Genomic DNA, 19512 nt, shown 5'->3' with positions numbered 1-19512 from the left:
TAATAATATTGTATAGGTCAGATAAATTTTTAACGTCATATATGAGAATCGACTGGAGGATTTTTCCGATCAACGTCCGGATATCACCGGGATTGCCGATCGTGACGCTCTGCATGGGGGAGATAAATTAAATCGGGACATCTCTCCCTTCCATCGTGCCCCCGTGGCGGGTCGCGCCGTCTTCGAGCGAGACGCACGCGTTATACACACGTATATACACGCGCTGTGCTGCGGCCAAGGCGGCAACGGGTTATTGACGTGCTACCGCTCGGAGAGCAGCACAGCGGTGGCGGGCTATCGAGCCGGAGAGGGATATAGGGAGATAGATAGCGGAGCAGGGCGCACATGCGAGTCCGCGGCCCGGCTGGGAGCCGCGAGTGCATTCGTGTGCACCGTGGGGTCGAGGGGGGAGGCCGTGGGAGGGCTCGCGCGAGCGGCGTGTGCGAGATAATTTAATGGGCTATAATAATGACAAACATCCATACAGGGTGTCCCAAATGTGTCTGACAGCCCGACGTTCTGCGCCCCTTCGCCGGCTTCGAGTCGGTTTTCCTTTGGAAAAAAGTAATAATTTATTAGATTCCCTTTGAATATATTAAAATCCTCTAATATTCTATAATCTATAAACACACGTTTAGATTAAGATTTTCCGATTAGCTGGAGGGTTTAGTTTTGTCGTCTGATGGCTCTTCGGGGTTCATATATCTCGCGAGAACCCCCCTCTTTCTCGCTCGTTTGCATCTCGAGAAAGACATCGGTGCTCCGACGTCTCTTTCCCACCAAGGGAAAGACCGATTCCCGAGAATCGTCAGGGGGATGTGCGCACGGTTTTTTCCGAGACAGCCCGTATACAATATATATAGAGCAGAGCCGCATATATGTGAGCCGCCGGTGCGTTTCGCCCGTCGACTGGCAGAACGCGCGGGTCTATACTCGGCGCACATGCGCACACGCGCACACGCCGCCCGCACAGAAGCTCTGGGGTTACCCGCCGGACGGACGACGGGGAAAGTTGGACGCGGGGGTAGAAGGAGAAGGCGGGGTGGAAAGCGTTACCGCAGCGCGCAGCAGCGCCCGGGGGCGCGTGAGGTTCTCTCGCTTGTCGGGAGGGGGTGTGAAAATGACGCTTACCGATATCTACGTGTACGTAACGATTGTTAATTCGCTCGTCGGGGTCTTAGTCGCGCGCGACGGTTGCGGCGACGGCGGCGACGACGACGACCTCGACACCGCGAGCTCCCGCGCGCAAGTCGCGTCCCGGCGCGGCGCCCCGTTTACGCCCCCTCTCCCGTTACTGCGCCTCCTCCGCGCGAAGCAGCCGGAACTGGGGCAGTAAAGGCGCCCCGAACGGGAAGCTATTCTTGTATATCCCATTCCGATTCACCCCCTGTCGCATTGATGCCGCCTAATCATACGCGTCCGTTCCGTCGACGCGCGCGTTAGATCGCGCGATGATGCGCGCGTGCTTTTCATCGTAATCTTTGAGGTCGAGAAAACTGACGGTCTTTTTTGGCATGTCAATTTTCACAAAAGTGTCATCGTTCGCGTAATTATCGATATATCGACGCGTCAATTAAAAAACTCTGATCTGAAAATGCAAGTCATTCAAGCTGTCATTCTTGATCGGTGTGTTAAGTCCATCGCGATGGAGGACGATGTTTGACGATCAATGTGTCACTTCGTGATACATTCTGAGTCAGCGATTCGTACTTATTCGCTTACTTAGATCCTATCCATTTTCTGTTGAGACGTTGCGCAACATCGCGCATTTATTAATTTATCCGGGAATCCCGGGAAGAATGTAAGTGGCAGGGAATTGATGTATACGCTATACGCACTCTTTGATGCTAATCGAGGGAGAACTCAATTGACGCACACACCGTAAAGTTTCTGTCTCTTCTGCGTGACACACGCGACCATCGCTCGAACGTGTCGAGAATCGCGTGACACGCGCGTATATTCGCGTTTATACGCATATCTCGCATTTTTTTAAATTAAATTTCCGTCCTTTTACCCGCGAGGGATCATCATTCTCGGTTAAGGGGACGATAAAACGAGAGGAGTCGCGCGCGCGATTTCGCGAAATCTAGATTAAAATCTTAATTAACCACCAAGATTGACGGTGTCTACCGTCACGTGCGTGCCACGAGAAGCGTGACGGTGAAGAAGCGTCGACGGGAGGGATGAAAAGGCGCGGGAGGGAGGGAGAGATGGCGGGAGAGATGGACGGCGCGAGAGAGCGAGAGACTACGGGGCGCGCGTCACAATCAATAAGCGTTTGCGGGGATAAGTGTCATCGGTTCTTGATCGTCCCGGCATAATGCCGCGCTTGCGTGATGTTCCGCCGCGATTCCAGCGAGAGAGAGAGAGAGAGAGAGCTCACCCGCGAACCCGGCTGTGCTCGGCGTGTATATGTGTGCGCGCTTCGTCGTCTGCTAGATTAGGGATGGCCGTTTAGAAAGGAAGAAACTGTCGACTCCTCTTTGTACTCTTTTGAATACCGAGCTCTCGGCGTCGTTACCGCCAATCTGCAGATGTTATCTGCGAAATTTCGGCATCAAGGAGATTAGACTGTCATAGAAATCACGAGATTTATCCTGATATGCCCTGAACAACTAAAAGCGTACAGAATACGTAGTGTATAGGGGAGACCGGAGCTATACGGCTCCAGGGGTATGTTGCTCGTGTGACTGTGCTATTTTTTGGTATTTATCTTGAGAGGAACAGTGAATAAAAAAATAGCACCAAGCTCTACTAAAAAAATTGCACGGTCACATGAGCAACATATCCCTGGAGCCATATATAGTTCGATTTCACCTATAATGATTCAAATAGTATTAACGAGATACAAAATAATGCAGGATTGATAAAATAACGGAGCACTTCTGTAAAGGAGATATACTGATGCAAACAATTTTGTTAATTAAAAGCAATCCTGTTAATTCAATAACAGCATTAACGAAACACGCTACTTGAGCTATTGTCTCAATAAAATGTTATTCGTTTTATTAATACCTCTTGATTATTGAATTAACGAGATTGTTTTCGATCAAACTAATGCTGTTAATACGTTATTTTTCTCGTACATAAGACGATGCGATGCATTTGCGAGTCCGAAGTGGAAAGAAACGGTTGTAAATGTCGCGTTTAAAAGTCAACGGCAAAGAAGGAGAGAAACGTATTAATTTGATATTGAAACTGAAAATAGTATCAGCTCTGATTACGTTGCCAAAATAATTTTTGTCAATTTAACGAGCACAAGCCAGAGCATACGTATAAATATGAGTCAGAGATCGAGACGATTCCTGATCTCCGAATGGATCCACCTGTGGTCGCGGGCACAGGTGCCGCGACGATTGACGCTATGACGTCTGCGGTGGGCACCGGGGCGGGGAGGGGGGCAGACGGCCACACCGCGTACCATCGACGCGTTCCGCCGCACGTTCGTCTCGTTACGAGCGCGTTTGTCAGCGGACTGCGACACCAATTAACGCGAGGGGACCGCGTTTTATCCCCTCCCCCCTCGACCCCCGCGGATATTCCGCATCGAAAATTGTTCCGGCTCACGGGCATTTTTAAGGAGCGTCCAATTATCTCCGCATACGGGATTCACCCGTTTCTATAAATGTCGTCTCTTTCGAAGTTTCTAATTGTTCGAATTTTCGGAATTGTTAATTGGCGCGAACGCGACGGTGCGTGTCGGTGGTAACACCTCGGTTAACGCTCGGTCTCCCGATGGTTGGTCGACAAGTGGGAATCGATCGGGGGAGGCCTCTGCGCGCCGCGTTATATCCCTTATTTATCGGTGTTTAATCATAGAGCCGTTTGATACTGACGGCAGAACTGGATTGATTGAAACGCTGGGAAACACCAGTGTCGCTGCGGGATGACAGTGCGTCGACCGCATATTGCTTTTATCATAACGGCGGGCTACAAATAGCTCCGTTAACGTCGTTCGCTTGTAAGCGCACGCCGTCAATTGCGAATCAATCGCGTTTCGGTCTATCAAGATAGACGTAAATTTCAGCGTTTTCGCGTAAGAGAGAGAGAGAGAGAGAGAGAGAGAGAGACGCCGGTTTATTTTTAATATAAAACCGACTGATGTCTGAAGCACGTATTGCTCGAATAAATTTCTACCTACATAGGGACATTGACGGCGAAAAATAGCAGCAACTCGGAAAATGTTTATACGCCTGAGGTGATGGTATAATTTACAAGTTGGAAAAGAGACTTTTATCCAATGGTTAAAACCGTCGTACAACGGTGAGAAAAATACCGTATAAAATATTTATAAATTATTATTATAGAATATATATACGTCGGAGGCACCAGGGCGGGAAGGGAAAAATAATGCGTTTTCACATGCGAGGAGGCTGTCTCTTTTGTTCCTCGCGCTTACGTATAAAAGCACGACACTCCCTTTATTACGCCACGGAAACAAGGTGTTCAACTTGAAATCGATACTCGCCACTTCGCAGCATCGTTGACGAGCCATGATTTTATTAACGAGCCCCTGGCTCCTTTGGAAACCTTCTCTCCTTTCTCTGCCCTCGCCCCCCCTCTCCTTTTCCGTGTTTCTCCTCCTTTCATCGTCCTGCCATCGTGCTTACCGGTTCCCGGTTTGTGTGTGTCCCTCCCCGTTTCCGGCGAAACTCGACACTTCTCCTGGGACGCGATATTGATCGCGGTTTTGCGGCTGAAAAGATTAGGTACTGCGATCCGCGATAACGTTGCGCCGTGTATGTACATACACACAACCCGTATATTCCGCTCGCGTTCGGAATTCTCGTTGCTCTTCGCTGAAGTTTCGCCCGGGCGAAGGAAACTAATTCGCTTCCCGAGTCATTATACGGGCGCGGATAATTAACATCTCAAAAAAAGAAAAAAAAAATTGATTGTCGTGCCCGATCGTGCGAGCTTCTGTTTTTAAAAGGTAGAAGGTATAGAGATACTCTGTCGCTCATAAAAAGGAATATTTTTATCTCATCACCGTCAAAGCTAATAGATAAATATATAAATATAACAGACGATTCATCCCTGATCCCAAAATCCTAAAAAGAATTATCTAAGATAAGGGATGAGGCCGTGTAAATCGTGTGACGAACAAACACGAGCGGTTGTCGTTTATTCCTGGCCTTCTATTTTCGACGGTCAGACAGTTACGAAGAAGTTTGCAGGAGGGAAAATTCCGCGCGCGCACTTCAACGAACGATGAATTAAGTATGTGGAGCGTCGTTCTTGCGCTCGTTGAGAAATTCCCGTAATTCCCTGAAGAAAATCAGAATTGGGCATCGGAATAGTTTCACGATGTTTCACCAGCGAGCACGTGTTCCGCGTTGGTGGGACGTATCGGCCATTCGTAGAAAGTTTGCCTTGACCGAGAGCACAACCTACTTGCGGTGCATCAGAGGAATGGAGTCGATCACCTTATCGGTGCACACGGTTATAATTGTCCGTGACGTGCAACATGAAACGTTAATGGATGAGTGATTTCTATCTTCCTCAACATCGGGTCCTCGGCTACTCGTCGTTAAAGGCGGCGGTAATAAAATGACGAGACGATCGTCATCGGGCGGAATAAACCAGCCGCTATATGGAAATCGGAAATCGGATCATGCAGTTGTCTATTCTCGATATCGCGGCCCTGAGATATCGCCACTTCTCAGATAAGCGTTTTGCACACTTCGACGATGGCTGATAAATCAATCCCTACCGACCCGGCCTTCCGCCTTTAATTATTATTATTCTATATATTTTTTAATCATATTTTAGCAGATATTTATATTATATATATTTTTCGTCATGTACATTTAAAAATATGTAAACTTCAAGATGTAACCATTTGAGGGATTGATAACGAAAAATTAATTTTATTCGAACCAACAATTCTACTCGTTCGAACATTACTTACAATCTCTCTCTTTCTAGATAATAAAACAACGCGAATGGAGAGAGAAATTTCTAAAGTTAACAACCTATAATTTTCTACATTTTAATTTCATGTTCTGACTCTTCCCCAAAGAGTTCTACAAAGAGTTCTGTATATACTTGAATTGTGCTACAAGTTTATTTTAAAAAATCCGGCGTCTCTTTGAGAGTCCTGGGCAGCATCTCAAAGGATCGACAAGTATCGTGGTTCAAATTGATCCTAATGGAAATAAATGAGTTACGAGCAATTTCTGTACAACGGAAACGTGAAGGAGGTACTCCGCATCTCTTTTGGATCCTTATTTCCTAACGCTTTCAATCGCTCTCTTTGAAACCTATATATATATATATATATATAGGTTATATATATATATATATTGGAAACTCGGGAAACTCTTTTGGGAAAAAGTAGCCAGAATTCTGCCAATTATATTCTGAAATTCGAAAAAGCGCCGAGATTTCACAAAGACGGGAGGAAGGGAGGAGGGGCTACTTGTCGTATACGGCTCGGAACGTTATCCGGTGCGTGATCGTCGGTATCGCGATGCATAGCTCCGCTTTCTTGTTGCATCAAACAGCCATGACCTGCCTCAATGAGCCATCGTCAAGCGCGACAGGATCGGATTGGCCGCGTGACAATTCCGACAACGACGGAGAAACGGATATTTTAATCACCGCGCTTGGAACAGAAACACCCGCAAAAAAATCCGCGTCCCAACGTAACGACTCACCGATAAGATACGACCGAGTCATTAACTGGTTTCGTTAGTTTCGAGGGAAAAAAAAGGGGAAGGAAAGAACAACCAGGGCGTCGAGCAAATCCGCTCAATATTGAAAGCGCGAAACTGCTCTGTCACTTTCATTCCTTTTTACATTTTTTTTGCTGCAAATTTTTTTCTACAAAAATAGTTTTGTCAATTCACACGCGTGCTAATTATGAGGAATAAAACAAATCTTGCAAAAATTACGTTTTTTACGTTGAAAAAGATCGACGTCTTTTTACAAGAAAAGGCATAGTTTCGTTTCTTTTAATATTGTATGTTATATCTTGCTTTATATACATATTTTTTACAATATTTCCCGTCAGATATATACGTTCGCAATGCAGTTGCCGGAAGGTATTTAAACGAATATGTATATGAAGCATATATTCGAATCGCACGTGACTCCGCGAGAGACAAAACGTGCATTCTGAAAAACGAAGCGGATTTTAATTATTTTAATTAGCCAGCAGCGGGACAATAACTGTGTATTTCAATTATTTTAATTGAACGGTCGCGGCAAATGTATTGTACGGTGCACGCTTAAAAACCGTCGGCAGATTTTGACGTGAACACGACGTGGATAAACGTTTGCACGATCTTCGCATCTACTCTCCAAGATAATCCTACGATATCCACTAATATTACATTACAGTGATCATAGGAAATAATCAGCTAACGTAATGTGACGCATCACGGAATATTTTGATTTTTTTTCTTACGTTCCGAAGATCGTTGGCGAGATCGTTGGCGTAATTGTCATAATCACAACCAGCTGATACTTTTAATTGTCTAAGTTTTACTGCGATATTATGTTCACACACGTAATTTTTTAAGGCATCAAACACGTTTTTATTTAAGAAATCTTATAAGAATTTTCAGAGAATTTTTATATAATTAGAGGAAAATTGAACTTACAAAGTTACTTAAGAGAAGTGTATTCCTCTTTTTCTCTCCTCCCACATAGAATCTGTCTCTCGGGGAGTGATTGGCTTTATAAACGACGCGCGAATAAGTAGAGTTATTAGTTAAGATTAAATTAATTTCTCTGCATAGAATACCAAGTCCATTTTTTCACTTTTGCTTTCAGAATCTCTGCGCGATTACAACGGACTCTCGGCGGATCTCTACAAGTCCTCGAATTATGACAAGCTCGCGCTGTCGCTCCTGTCGCCGCTGCCGAACGAGCAGGACTTCGCCATCAATGTCTGCACCCTCCTGTCGAACGAGGGCAAGCACACCCTGCGGCTCGACAAGTATCCCCGTCTGGTGAACATCCTCCTGGCGCACGCCGGCGTTTTTGACTCGCCTGGCACGCGACAACTCTTCATCGAGGTGTACTCACGTGTTCGTAACTACTCTATTAATTCCTTCTGGTCGGACGTGCTCGATTCCCAGGATGTGATAGACCTCACGAACGAGAAAACCTTCATGAAGAAGCCACCCAGCAGTCTGCCGACTTTCTCTAGACGGAAGACTCTCGAGAAGGAGAAGCAGAACAAGCAGGACGTTGCTGCGTTGACGACGGAGAACGAGGAACCGATGCCGCCGATTGACGTCGAAATGGTGAGAAAATATACATATCTTTATATATGTGAACTCTCTAAGAAACTTCATCGATCTCTTTTTCTGGTTTTCGAAGTCTCTGAACACCGTTCGTCGTATGAATTACAGGTACCTCCAAATTGCCCAAGGCTAGATTCGCTTGTCTTGCACTCGGACGAGAACTTGAAAGACCAGAACCAGAATTCCATCAAATTCGAGGAGGAGGACAAGGATCTGTTTTGCGTCGGTCGAACGTTAGGCACGCAGGATCCGTATGGGCAACGCGTGCTGCAAATCGCGTCGATCCTACGAAACCTCAGCTTCACGCCGGAGAACGCGACGATATTAGGCAGGAACCGGTGTTTCCTGCGATTCGTGCTGCTGTGCGTGAGAGCGAGGTGGAGCAATCTGCATCAGCTCGGCTTCGACATATTAGGGAACGTTGCGAACGAAGTTATTTTAAAGGAGGCCGGGGAGAGGATAACAGACGTCGTCTTAACGTGCGTGGCCAAGGGGATCGAGTCTCAGGACAGGTTTATCGTTATATCCTGCCTGGAGGTGCTCAACAAGATCAGCCAGCAAGACAGTAACGAAGAAATTGTCACGTTTGGTCTGGCAGATAATGTTTATGAACTCATCTGCAGGTAAGTGTGTATATAAATATGTCTCTTCGTTTTGGTTGTTGCTCGACAGAAACTGATCAACTGTACATACAAATGTCCGTTAATTGAAAAATGTAAAATATAGTAGTCAAATGAAAAGTATTGTACTTAATATTTGGGTAAACATCCTGCGACAGTTTTTCATATAAAGTCACTCGAATTATATGTATAAAAGATATATCATTAAAAACAAAGTTTTATGTTTTAATTTGGAACAAGAAAACTGTCGCACAAATAATTATAATATTTAATAATTTCATGAAAACTTACATAATTACGAGTATTTTCAATGCATTGCATCGTTGTAACGCGAGACTTCGTTGTGTTTGCTTGTAGATTTCTAGCTATGAGTGACGTAGCCCTCTTAGTGTATACCCTGGAATGTCTGTACGCTTTAACGTCATTGGGTGAGAGACCATGCACGAGCGTCGCGCGGGTACGCGGTGCCATTGACACGCTAGTAGCCCTCGTCACCGTGGAGGCGCAGAGTTACGGCCCGAAGGCTTGTATTCTCATGCGAGTGGTCGAGACGGTGTCCACAGCAGCGGCGCAGCAGAACACCACCGGGCAAACCGCTGTCCCCGTCACCCCTACCACACCAGCCACAACGACTGCGTCCGCGTCCACTCCGTCTACGCCGGCTACGATCACTGCAACCCCGGCACCTGCCAGTCCAGCGTCTTCTCGACCGACGACTCCCGCCGCGACTTCGACCAAGTCGACAACGCACAGTACGTGATTGAAATCTTTCTTCGCCTTTTGTTAGGAACTGCAGATAGTTCTTTTTTTACCAGAATTTTTGTTTCTTGTTTACGTAGAAGCGGTGGAGACAGCTAATGCGATCCAACAACAAAACGCGCATCAGCAAATTATTCAAGAGAATGAACAGTTTGCTCTAGGTTGGGTAAAAGCGACGTTTGAACTCGCACCCGGTATACGCATCGAACAGGAGGAGTTGTATAAAAAGTACCTCGGCTGCTGCACGAAAATCGGTAGACGAGGCGTGATAGCACCACTGCATTTTCCCAGATGCGTCAGGTGATTATCTCATGAGACATAAATCATCGCTGTGTTATTTGTTGTGTCACGTAATATACGTATGTTTTTAATACACGCTGTACACTGTCTGCGCAGATCCGTTTTCGGCAATATCGTGGGGCCGAATCCATTGAAGGGCGAAAATACCGGCACCCAGTATTACGAAGGCATCCGTGTACGGGCCACACCCGCGCCGATCACTTATCCGAGCCAAACTACCGCTGCTGTCGCGACTAATACACTCCCGATTCCGGCGGTCAACGCTACTCCAGTAAAGGTGCTTCCCGTTCAACAGCGTACAGTCAAGAATATAAGTCCCGCACCCGATAGCACGGCCGCTCCCCAGGTCGATAGTCCCGCCGCGTCGTCCGGGACGCAAACGACCTCTACCCCCGCGTCTCCCATCCTCAAGGCCCAATTGTCCGCACCGCCGAAACCCCCGTCCAACAACACCTCGAGCCAGTCCCAAAATCCAGTGACCAAGGTTGATTCTAAAAGTCAGGTGGGTCCGAATCCTAACTCTCTCTCTATACCATTCTCTATGCCATTCTCGTTTATGACCTTGGTTCTCACTTTCACGTTGTGTTGTAGCTTCATAACGCTATTCTTACTATTGGTTTTTTCCCTTTTAACACGAGCTAGAGCTACATCCTTGTAACACACGGGTGAGAGAGTTCCCTTTGCATGCCTCGTGAATCCTCGACTTGGCTCTGTGATCGCCGAGTACCGTAGACGTATAGATAAGTAGAGTAACTGTAAGAGCAACATTCATTTTAGTTCTTTTTTTCCTTGCGAAAGATCTCAGATTATTTGCTGAATCTACTATTATATAAAAATTTTACGTAGGATGAAATATTTTATACTTTCTATTCGCTGCGGTTTTGGAAAGATATCGGCCAGAATTATTTCCAAGGAATCCATGTATTGTCTGTGATTTACGCTTGTCAAAACGCTTCTTCCGACTACGTAAACAAAAGCCACGTTATAATATACGAGATATATCGCAGCATGTGTTCACGTAAACGCTTAAACTATACTTTCCGAAGCTATGATTCGCTGTGGTGGTTGAAATTTGTATGTTGCCTCCTTGTCGATTAGGTATCAGTGTCGCATCCGCATCTGAGCCAAGCGTTGCTAGCGAGCGGCTCCCAAACGCCGCAGCAGCAACAGCAGCAGCCGCAGCCGCAGCAACAGTTACAATGTCTCCAGGTAGTTGCTAAGGAAGACAATCGAAGTGGCACTACGTCGAGTTCCATAATAAAAAGCCTATTGGCTACTAAGGTAACAGTCAGCAGCGACTGCATGCCCAGTGCTGCTGCGACTTGTGTGTCTACCCCTACTGCCTGCGTAACAAACACTACTGCTAGCATCGCATCCAGCATCAGTGCCAACCAGCTAATAACCAGCAACCAGGTATCATTGTTGTATATTAACAAGTATAGTTTTTTTTTCTTTTTGAGTTCTTCTCTTTTTGTTCAGAAAGTACCAAATCAAAATTTCGAGAATCTTGTTTTCTTGATGTTTTAATGACGTTATATGAATATGTAATGAGAAAGTTAATCACATATGTGGTAGGCAGCGTAATTTGAGTTAATCACATGCGTGCGTAAATTACAATTATATTGTTATAGTCAAGATAAATTTCAATTTTTAGCAACTTTATTTATTATCTATTACAGGAATATTACAGAACATCTCACCGAGATACTTTGTTTCTATTTTTTAGTAAATTTTTTTAGTAAATTATCACGGTATGCTATCTATGCAGAAGTATAATAAATATATGCATTTATGTTTGTTTTTTTTTACTACTACTTGTCAAAATGTCTGCTTATGATGTAGTGTTGGTTGATGTAATCAGACTTTGTTATGTACTTCCTTGTTCTTTTAAAATATGAATTCAGAGACCAGAAAATATCCTTTCTCCCTCCCTTCTTGGCGAATCTATTACGATATGAAGGAGATATTAGCGATATTTAACAGAGTGTTATTTTGAAATTTAAATGAGAGTACTCGTAACATAAAGTACTAACAACAGCATGGTTTTCGATTGATGAATTCGATTGTTCTTTTGACATTTATTCCGTTACAAGTATAATAAAATTGATGAGCGCGCGAGAAGTGATACGATTGCGGGGAAAAACTTGGAAGTATTGATTTATGTTTCGCCGGTTAATATTATCACGAACATTCGCTAGGTTGCCCAACGTCAACAACAACAGAGGTTACTGCAGCAACAGATGACGGGTGTGATGCAGCCCGCTGCACCCGCGGCCACCCCGGCCACGATACTTCCAAAGACTCCCGTCAACGCTAAGCAGAAACCGGCAATCACACCCATTCCTGCCAAAAAGATACAAAGGCTCAACGGGGCCAAGTTTATTGTGACTAATAATTGCGAGAAGGTACGTTGTTTTTACAAGTTCGCAACTTGGCGAGGCTTTGCATGTATGATACCTTGTTGTATCGAGCATCTCGTATGTTCCAGACTGAAGTAAACGATAACGACAATGCTAACCAAATTATCACGTCCACGACCACGGTGGTGAACTCGACTGAAAATCACATATCTTCCTCACCGGCGAAGGTCTGTCGTCCGCCCTTGACAACAACGGTCAATGTCGCCACCGGTACACCGAACAAGACAAATCAACGCATGACGTGCACTTCCATCGGCGAGGATTCGGATTCCACCAACAACTCTTTGGCGTCCAGCAGCGGTATCGGCGGTAGCAGGGACTGTTCCTTCAGGGTCGAGGAGGAGAATATGCCGACGAGTTTCGAAGGTATCCTACTTAACGGCGCGCCGGCGAGCAACAACACGGACATCGACGCGCAGGAGGACGGCTCGTCCAAGGACTCGTCGAGCGTGGGTTCGAAGGACAAACCGCTACAGAGCATGATGCTGGTGGACCTGCTCGAGAGAAAGGTCGATAAGGAGCCGATTTTGAACGGCGTGCTCAGTAAGAACTCAATTAACGAGAAAGAGATGGATCTGGTGGAGAATCACATCAAGAAGGTATTAAAAGAATCTCCCACCGAACTGAAGATAAAGCCCGAGGTAGAGAGCGGCAATGTTATACAGAACGAAGTGTCCGAGGATACCCTGATCGAGGCGCCGCGAGGAATCAAGAGATCGGCCAGCGAATTAGACGAGCTGGATATTAAGAAGCCGAAGTATTCCAACGGCACGATGTCCCCCGATCCAGCGGTCGACTCGACCACGGCGGAATCCACGGTATCGAGTATAAAATCCGAGGAGCAGGACGACGACAAGGACAGCGAGAAAGCGACTGTTTCCTCCACCGCGGCGAATCTCTATGCCGCTTTGGCAGCGGACTGCATAGAAGACGAGATGGACTTGGAAGAGCAAGTGAACGTTAATAAGGATACGATAAAGGATGAAGCGTCAGCGATGGCAACAGCACCGATGACAGTGGCGGCGACGGCGACGGCGACGGCTACGACGACAGCGACAGCGACGGCGGCAGTAGCTATGGCAGCAACAGCTACGGTACCAATGGCAGCGACAGCAACAGTGGCGGTGGCAACGGCGACTCCAGCTTCCCTTCCTCCTCCTCTTCATGTAAAGACGGAACCAACGTCAATTATCATGAAAGAAGAACCACCGACTATACACATCAAGGAAGAGCCTCACATATTCATCAATCAGATCGCAAGCATCAATCAGGTGTCGCAGCCGCAACCGCAGCAACAGCAGCAACAACTCATAGTGACAACGCCTAGGCAAATAGTCGTGCAGCAGGCGATCCCGACGAGCAATCAAGTAATTATTCCCACCACGACGGTGAAGGGCAGGCCGCCTCCGCCTCAACCGCAGGTGCTTCTACAACAGAGCGCGGGTGGGCAGCTGCAATACGTAGTGTCGGGCGGTGTACCTGGTCAGAACTACGTATTAGCACAGCCACAGACGGCCCTAGTACAGGGACAAGCGCAAACCGTTCTCGTAGCGCAGACGACGCAGCAACAGGGGACTGCTACCAAGACAATTATCATACTGCAACCGCAGGCCGCCGCGCAACCGACCCCGCAGAAGATGGTGGCAGTGACGCCGCAGGGACAGCAAGTGGTCGTGACGCAGGTTCCTCGTCCGATTTTGCAGAGCCCGGCGCTCGGCAATATCCCGCCGCCCCTCGTACCCACATCCGCCACTATTCCGCAGGCCTCCATTATAGTCAACAGCTCGGTGGCGCAGACCAACTCGAACACGGTGACCGTGACGATCCCGGCGATGGCCCAGCAAACACCGCTATCCACCAGCGTGCCGTCCAGGGTGGTGACGCCTACTCCGGCGTCCACGCCGCCGCCGACTAGGCCCACAACTCCGCATCAAGCGGCGGCTACTCACGGTGTGTCCGCCGTCAAACCGTCACCCGTCACTAAGGTCGTGAAAACGGTGAGTTCGTCAACCTCCACCGAGCCGGAGTCGAAACCCTCCACAAGCCAGCAGCAACAGCAACACCAGACGCCACAGCCATTGCTGGAGAGCAAAACCATCACGATCAAAATCGATCCTAACGCTTACCTGTGTGAGTGGCGGGGCTGTCTTAGGTAAGTTCAAAGATAAATTTTCGAAATTTACAATTTTATCAATCGATTTCATGGAAGTTATCGAAATATTTTATGTCTATGAGACATTGCGAATTGACGAAAACTATCTCTTAAATAATTTTAGACAATTTAAAACACCGCACGAAGTCTATCTTCACGTTTGCGAAGCCCACTGTCCGACTGGTGGCGAGGAAATACTATGTCTGTGGGCGAGCTGTGATGCTCTCAAGAGACGCAAGTTCTCGTTAATGACGCATCTCTACGATAGGCACTGCAACGCGGACGTAAGTAATCTTGCATTTCACTGTCGTTGAGCTTTTATTGATCTTGAGGGAAATTATCGGATAGATGCTCGATACCGTGAGTTTTATATTCGCAACTTTTTACCTTCGTAGACAATGTCGATGAGGAGGAAACAATTGACAGCGACGGGTAAAACCGAAGTCTCCACATCTACGCCCCCGACCCCGCATCATCCCGGATATGCACCCAACGCGGCATTCCACGCTATTAAACGGCATGCTCTGGAATTCGTTAATCCTAAGGAGCTAATGGTAAGTTTTCAAGATGTCATTTTGTAATTCCAAAACTTACTCGAGAATACAGAATTTAATTCTACTGTTCTGTTCGTTTTCTATACGCATTTGATATTAACACATTGTACGCCGATCCTGCAGAATTTAAGCATTCGAGACGTTTATTATTGATTTACGTATGCTTATTGTCAAATACTGATAGAATCGGATTTTGAAAAATATTTCATGCCAAAAGTATTAATTATTTTTGTTTTATTTTATATTTTTAATATATTTTTATTGTTAAACTTTTAATTATTTGTTATTAAATTAAGGGTAAATAAATATTAAACGTTTAGTAGAAGATTTGTTTATTAAATATCCATAAGGCAAAGAGAGAGAGAAGTCGCGAACACTTGGTTTTTAAACAGGGAAGGTAGCGTGCAATGTGTTAAATTCATATTTAAATGTCTTGACATAACTTTAATCAATACAGATGTACTTAATTAGAGATAAAAGATTGGCAAGATCAGAAAATCGAAAGACATTAGGAGTAATATTTTTTAAATAGTTACAATTTAATAAAACACGATTTTATCTTTACTTTTATTTCCAAGTATTTACAAGTAAAGGTAAAATCATAGAATTTGAACGAAAGAACAGAGTTCAAAACGTATTCTGTATGCGTCGTACGGTCGTAAATCTAGAATAAGGCAACCCTGCGATAGCAAACCGATAATAAAGATACACAAACTAGATAGATATACAATTTAATAATCTCATAACACACTTGATACACGTAATACACGTCTCGAAAAACACATGTTACAATCTTTCTCCCTGCCATGTTGATATTCTGTTGATGTAAAGTCGATTTCCGTAAAAATCACCCGACAGTCTTCGATTCTGCAAATCTTTGACTGGCTAATTTTAACGAAATTTCTTGTTCTCTCTCTTGGCGAAGCAGCAAAGGCCGACCAAGCCCGCTGCAGCCACCTCAAGCTCTTCTTCCCCCAGACCTGGGCAAAATTCTCCACCAGAACAGGTAAAAATGTATTGAGAATTGAAAGGGAAATCACGACGCAGCTACAGCTCCTGTGCGCTGCCGCTGCTGTCGTCTCTCTGTGCTTTTTTTATTCTCTCTGTTTTTTGCACACCATGTCATTCTACCCCGAACCCCTCATTTGTTCTACCCTTCCGTCTTGTTATAGCATGTCTTTTTTAATTTTTGTTTCGACGTTACATTTCGTAGCTAGCATTTTTTTAATTTTATTTTTACATGCGTCGAACTTGCAATGCTCACATTAGGAGGGTGTTGGCACAGTGCTCGATTCAACAGAGCAGCAGAGAGAAGCCGGACTCCCATTTACTAAGTAGATGTTGCTAGAGCCCGTAGGCTTGAATATATATGTTTGTGTATATGTGTGCGTCCTTGTCGTATAGTTGTAACGTGGTTAAGGTGCAAGAATATGGATTCGTCGCCGTCTATAACGTGACATGTCGAATACATGCGCGATTATCTAGGACAGACGAAACTGCAGCTTCGCCGAGAAATTGCAGCGCTTCTTACACATTAACACGACTCCCATAACATTTGTAGAACAACATCATACAATTTTTGAAACTACGTACCACATCCATGCATTTTTCACGAGACCCTTTTTTTTTCTTAGCATCTGAAAAATCAGTGATTTCATTTTGTTTGTCCGTCATCAGTTGTCTTGTGTGTGAAAACGAGCGCGCTTGGACGATCGATTGTCAATGAGTGTGTCTTTATCTTGCAGGATGACAACGAAGGTCCAGTGACCAAAAGTATTCGCCTAACGGCAGCTCTCATTCTTAGAAACCTAGTCATATATTCAACACACGGTAGAAGGTAAGTCACGCTGCTCCCACGTTTTTATTCCATTTTATTTAATTGCCGCGTCGCAATCTTGGCTCATTCACGAATTATTTGCAGGCATCTTAGAGCGTACGAGCCCCACTTGGCAGGCGTGGCGTTAAGCAATGTCGAATCATCGAGAACAATCGCACAAGTCCTTTACGATATGAACGACCAGAGTAGCAGTAGCCATCATAGGTGACCTCTTGAATCAGGCCTCTAAAAGCTCTTTTAATCTTGCGAGCAGCGATCAACTTACATTATTTCGAATTACACGTGGAGAAAGCGAGTGCATAAGTTTATAGTCACTTGGGTTAGTGATTACATGCACATGGATGACTGTACATGCGTGCGTGCGTCCGTGCCTATGTATGTACGTGCGTGCGTGATGTGTGCCCATGCAATTTGAAGGACTGGAATTAGGGAAGAATGGTACCGAGGATAAATGTTCCATATATAGAAAAAAAGAGGCCTATAAACTTACTAGGCAAATCATTTTGCCAATTTAGATTATGATATGAACTGTAACTATAGTGAAATATACAATACAAAGACAGTTAGGTCAAATATGGAAAAGTGATAACGAGTTTGCAAGAGAAAAAAAGAGAGAAAGTGCGTGTGCGTGCGTGTGTGATAAAGAGCGAAAAACAGAGATAGAGAGCGAGTGAATGAGCGAGAAAGAGAATGTGAACGAGCGAGCGAGAGAGATGATATTTCAGATTTATAATATTAATATTTATTTTCTCAACAAGAAAGGTGGAAAAAGTGTTTTTAGTAAACGTGTACAAAAAGGAACGAAGTAAATACTTTATGGACGTTATAGTTAATTATAATCAATATATTATAATTAATATTGTATTATTCTATTATATTAATTATTATTGTATGTTTTTTTTCGTAAATCACCAAGGACCTAGGATAAAGAAAGAAAAACGAAATCTTTTTATGAAATGTATTTGTTAGGAATTTATGTTTTGCTTATAATTGCATATTGCGATTACATGGCTATATATATATTATCGTCTCTCTTTGTTTTATTATTAACTAATCTAATCTATCGACAGAAATTAGTAAGATATAACAGTACATGCATCGGCATGCTAGCGAGTTCGTCATTACAGCAGAACATTCATATCACTGCATAAATCTAACGACGTCTAGTTTAGATCAGTTTTAGCTCGATGACTCCTAGCCATTCGACTTTCTGCGATGTGTCAGGATACTTAGAGGACAATTTTTTTACGCTCGCTGAGTAATGCGGCATATCGTTAGACAAATTTATAAAATGACTTTGTCATTAGCGTGACTTCCAATCAAAAGAAATATCTTACAAAAAGCGATCCCGAAACCAGCAGTATTGACAAATTAACGAGTTACGAATGAGTAAGTAAATTTCCAACGTTCTTTATATCTGGATTTAAAAGGCCTAAGATCTTAGATTTTTATATGACGATTGTAATATTGAATTCTTTTTTTCCTTTGATTCTTATATATTTAACTCGAGAATTTTATTACCAATATACTCCGCGACAGCAATTGGAAGTATATTTCTTTTTCATTCTCATGGTAGAACGTGATTGGCTCTCGGCTGATGCAAACGTATCGTACTTGGAACATCTCAATTGAACATGAATGATTATAACAAATTTATGCAACAATAGACGAAATTTATCGTAATATCGTGTGAAATGCAATATATAATATTATTACAACGTATAATGACAAAGTTGTCTTTTGACGTAATACTCCAACATCGTTTGCTCTGGAAGATCGTAGAATTCTTTTCATATTACAGAGTGTCCGCGAAAAAAAGAAGATACTATTAAAAATACAAATTTTCTCTGAATCGCACATCAAATAAAAATGATTAAAGGATTTGTCCATTATTTGGCTAATGGCTATGTAATTTATGTAAAATGAATCTTTATTTTATTTCGAACGGTTTAAAGCGTTAAAGTGACAAAGTATTTTATGTTCTCGGACGTCACTACTTCGCGAACGGCGTAGATTGCATTTATCATTTATTAAATTGTTTGAGACACCACTACATTGCATGAAAGAGTAAGCTGATCATATTGAAGATATATACATACTTGTACATAATGCCTGTATTTCATTCATGATGTTAAAACCTCTGTGTAAATTTCTTAAGATTGTAAGTTTAATGCGTCTTTAAGAGAAGTAAAACAAAGTAAAATGATTCTTGTATTATAATAGATTGTGACAAGACATAGAAGTTGCAAGAAACGGATTTTTGTAATTATTTAACTGGTTCGGTGAAGAAAACAACTGAGAAACGGTTTCGTCTTATATTACAAAACGGCCGTTTAAGGATAGACATAAAAAAATATGATAATGGACCCTGTGCGAGCCTCTATTATGTATTTTATATATAAATATATAAAAACAAGTTTAATAGCTGAACGTTTTTAGGAGGACGAAAATCTTGTGAGGCTTTTTATTTTTATTATTTGTAATTATACCTAGTTTACATGTTCACCGTTTCGTACGATCATCGAGATCATAAATAAACATCTGTGTAAAGGAATAAAAGAACGATATAATAAATTACTAAATACGAAGGAGAATATGGGAAAAATATATAGACT

General features: G+C 43.9%; 1 protein-coding gene across 6 annotated transcripts in view; it reads left to right on the top strand.

The window, feature by feature from the left end:
• Bap170 (Brahma associated protein 170kD) overlaps nt 1-19491 on the top strand; it is a 47650-nt gene extending 28159 nt beyond the window's left edge. The window contains exons 5-17 of one of the 6 annotated variants that reach the window (XM_077398784.1): nt 7780-8255; nt 8364-8878; nt 9233-9627; nt 9715-9934; nt 10031-10211; nt 11033-11347; nt 12133-12339; nt 12423-14506; nt 14631-14790; nt 14902-15060; nt 15986-16066; nt 16806-16897; nt 16982-19491. In XM_077398784.1, the coding sequence (XP_077254910.1) occupies nt 7780-8255; nt 8364-8878; nt 9233-9627; nt 9715-9934; nt 10031-10211; nt 11033-11347; nt 12133-12339; nt 12423-14506; nt 14631-14790; nt 14902-15060; nt 15986-16066; nt 16806-16897; nt 16982-17105 (5009 nt within the window). In that variant the 3' untranslated portion in view covers nt 17106-19491. Of the gene's footprint in view, nt 1-7779; nt 8256-8363; nt 8879-9232; nt 9628-9714; nt 9935-10030; nt 10437-11032; nt 11348-12132; nt 12340-12422; nt 14507-14630; nt 14791-14901; nt 15061-15985; nt 16067-16805; nt 16898-16981 lie in introns of all 6 variants that reach the window. The other 5 variants (XM_077398783.1, XM_077398780.1, XM_077398779.1 and 2 more) reach the window with 5 other exon arrangements.
• The last annotated feature ends 21 nt before the right edge of the window (nt 19492-19512 follow it).

Source organism: Temnothorax americanus, unplaced genomic scaffold (assembly GCF_048541705.1).
Source record: "Temnothorax americanus isolate GAGA-0224 unplaced genomic scaffold, ASM4854170v1 Scaffold12, whole genome shotgun sequence".
Taxonomy (NCBI): Eukaryota; Metazoa; Arthropoda; class Insecta; order Hymenoptera; family Formicidae; genus Temnothorax; species Temnothorax americanus.
This window is presented reverse-complemented; position numbering and strand designations above follow the sequence as displayed.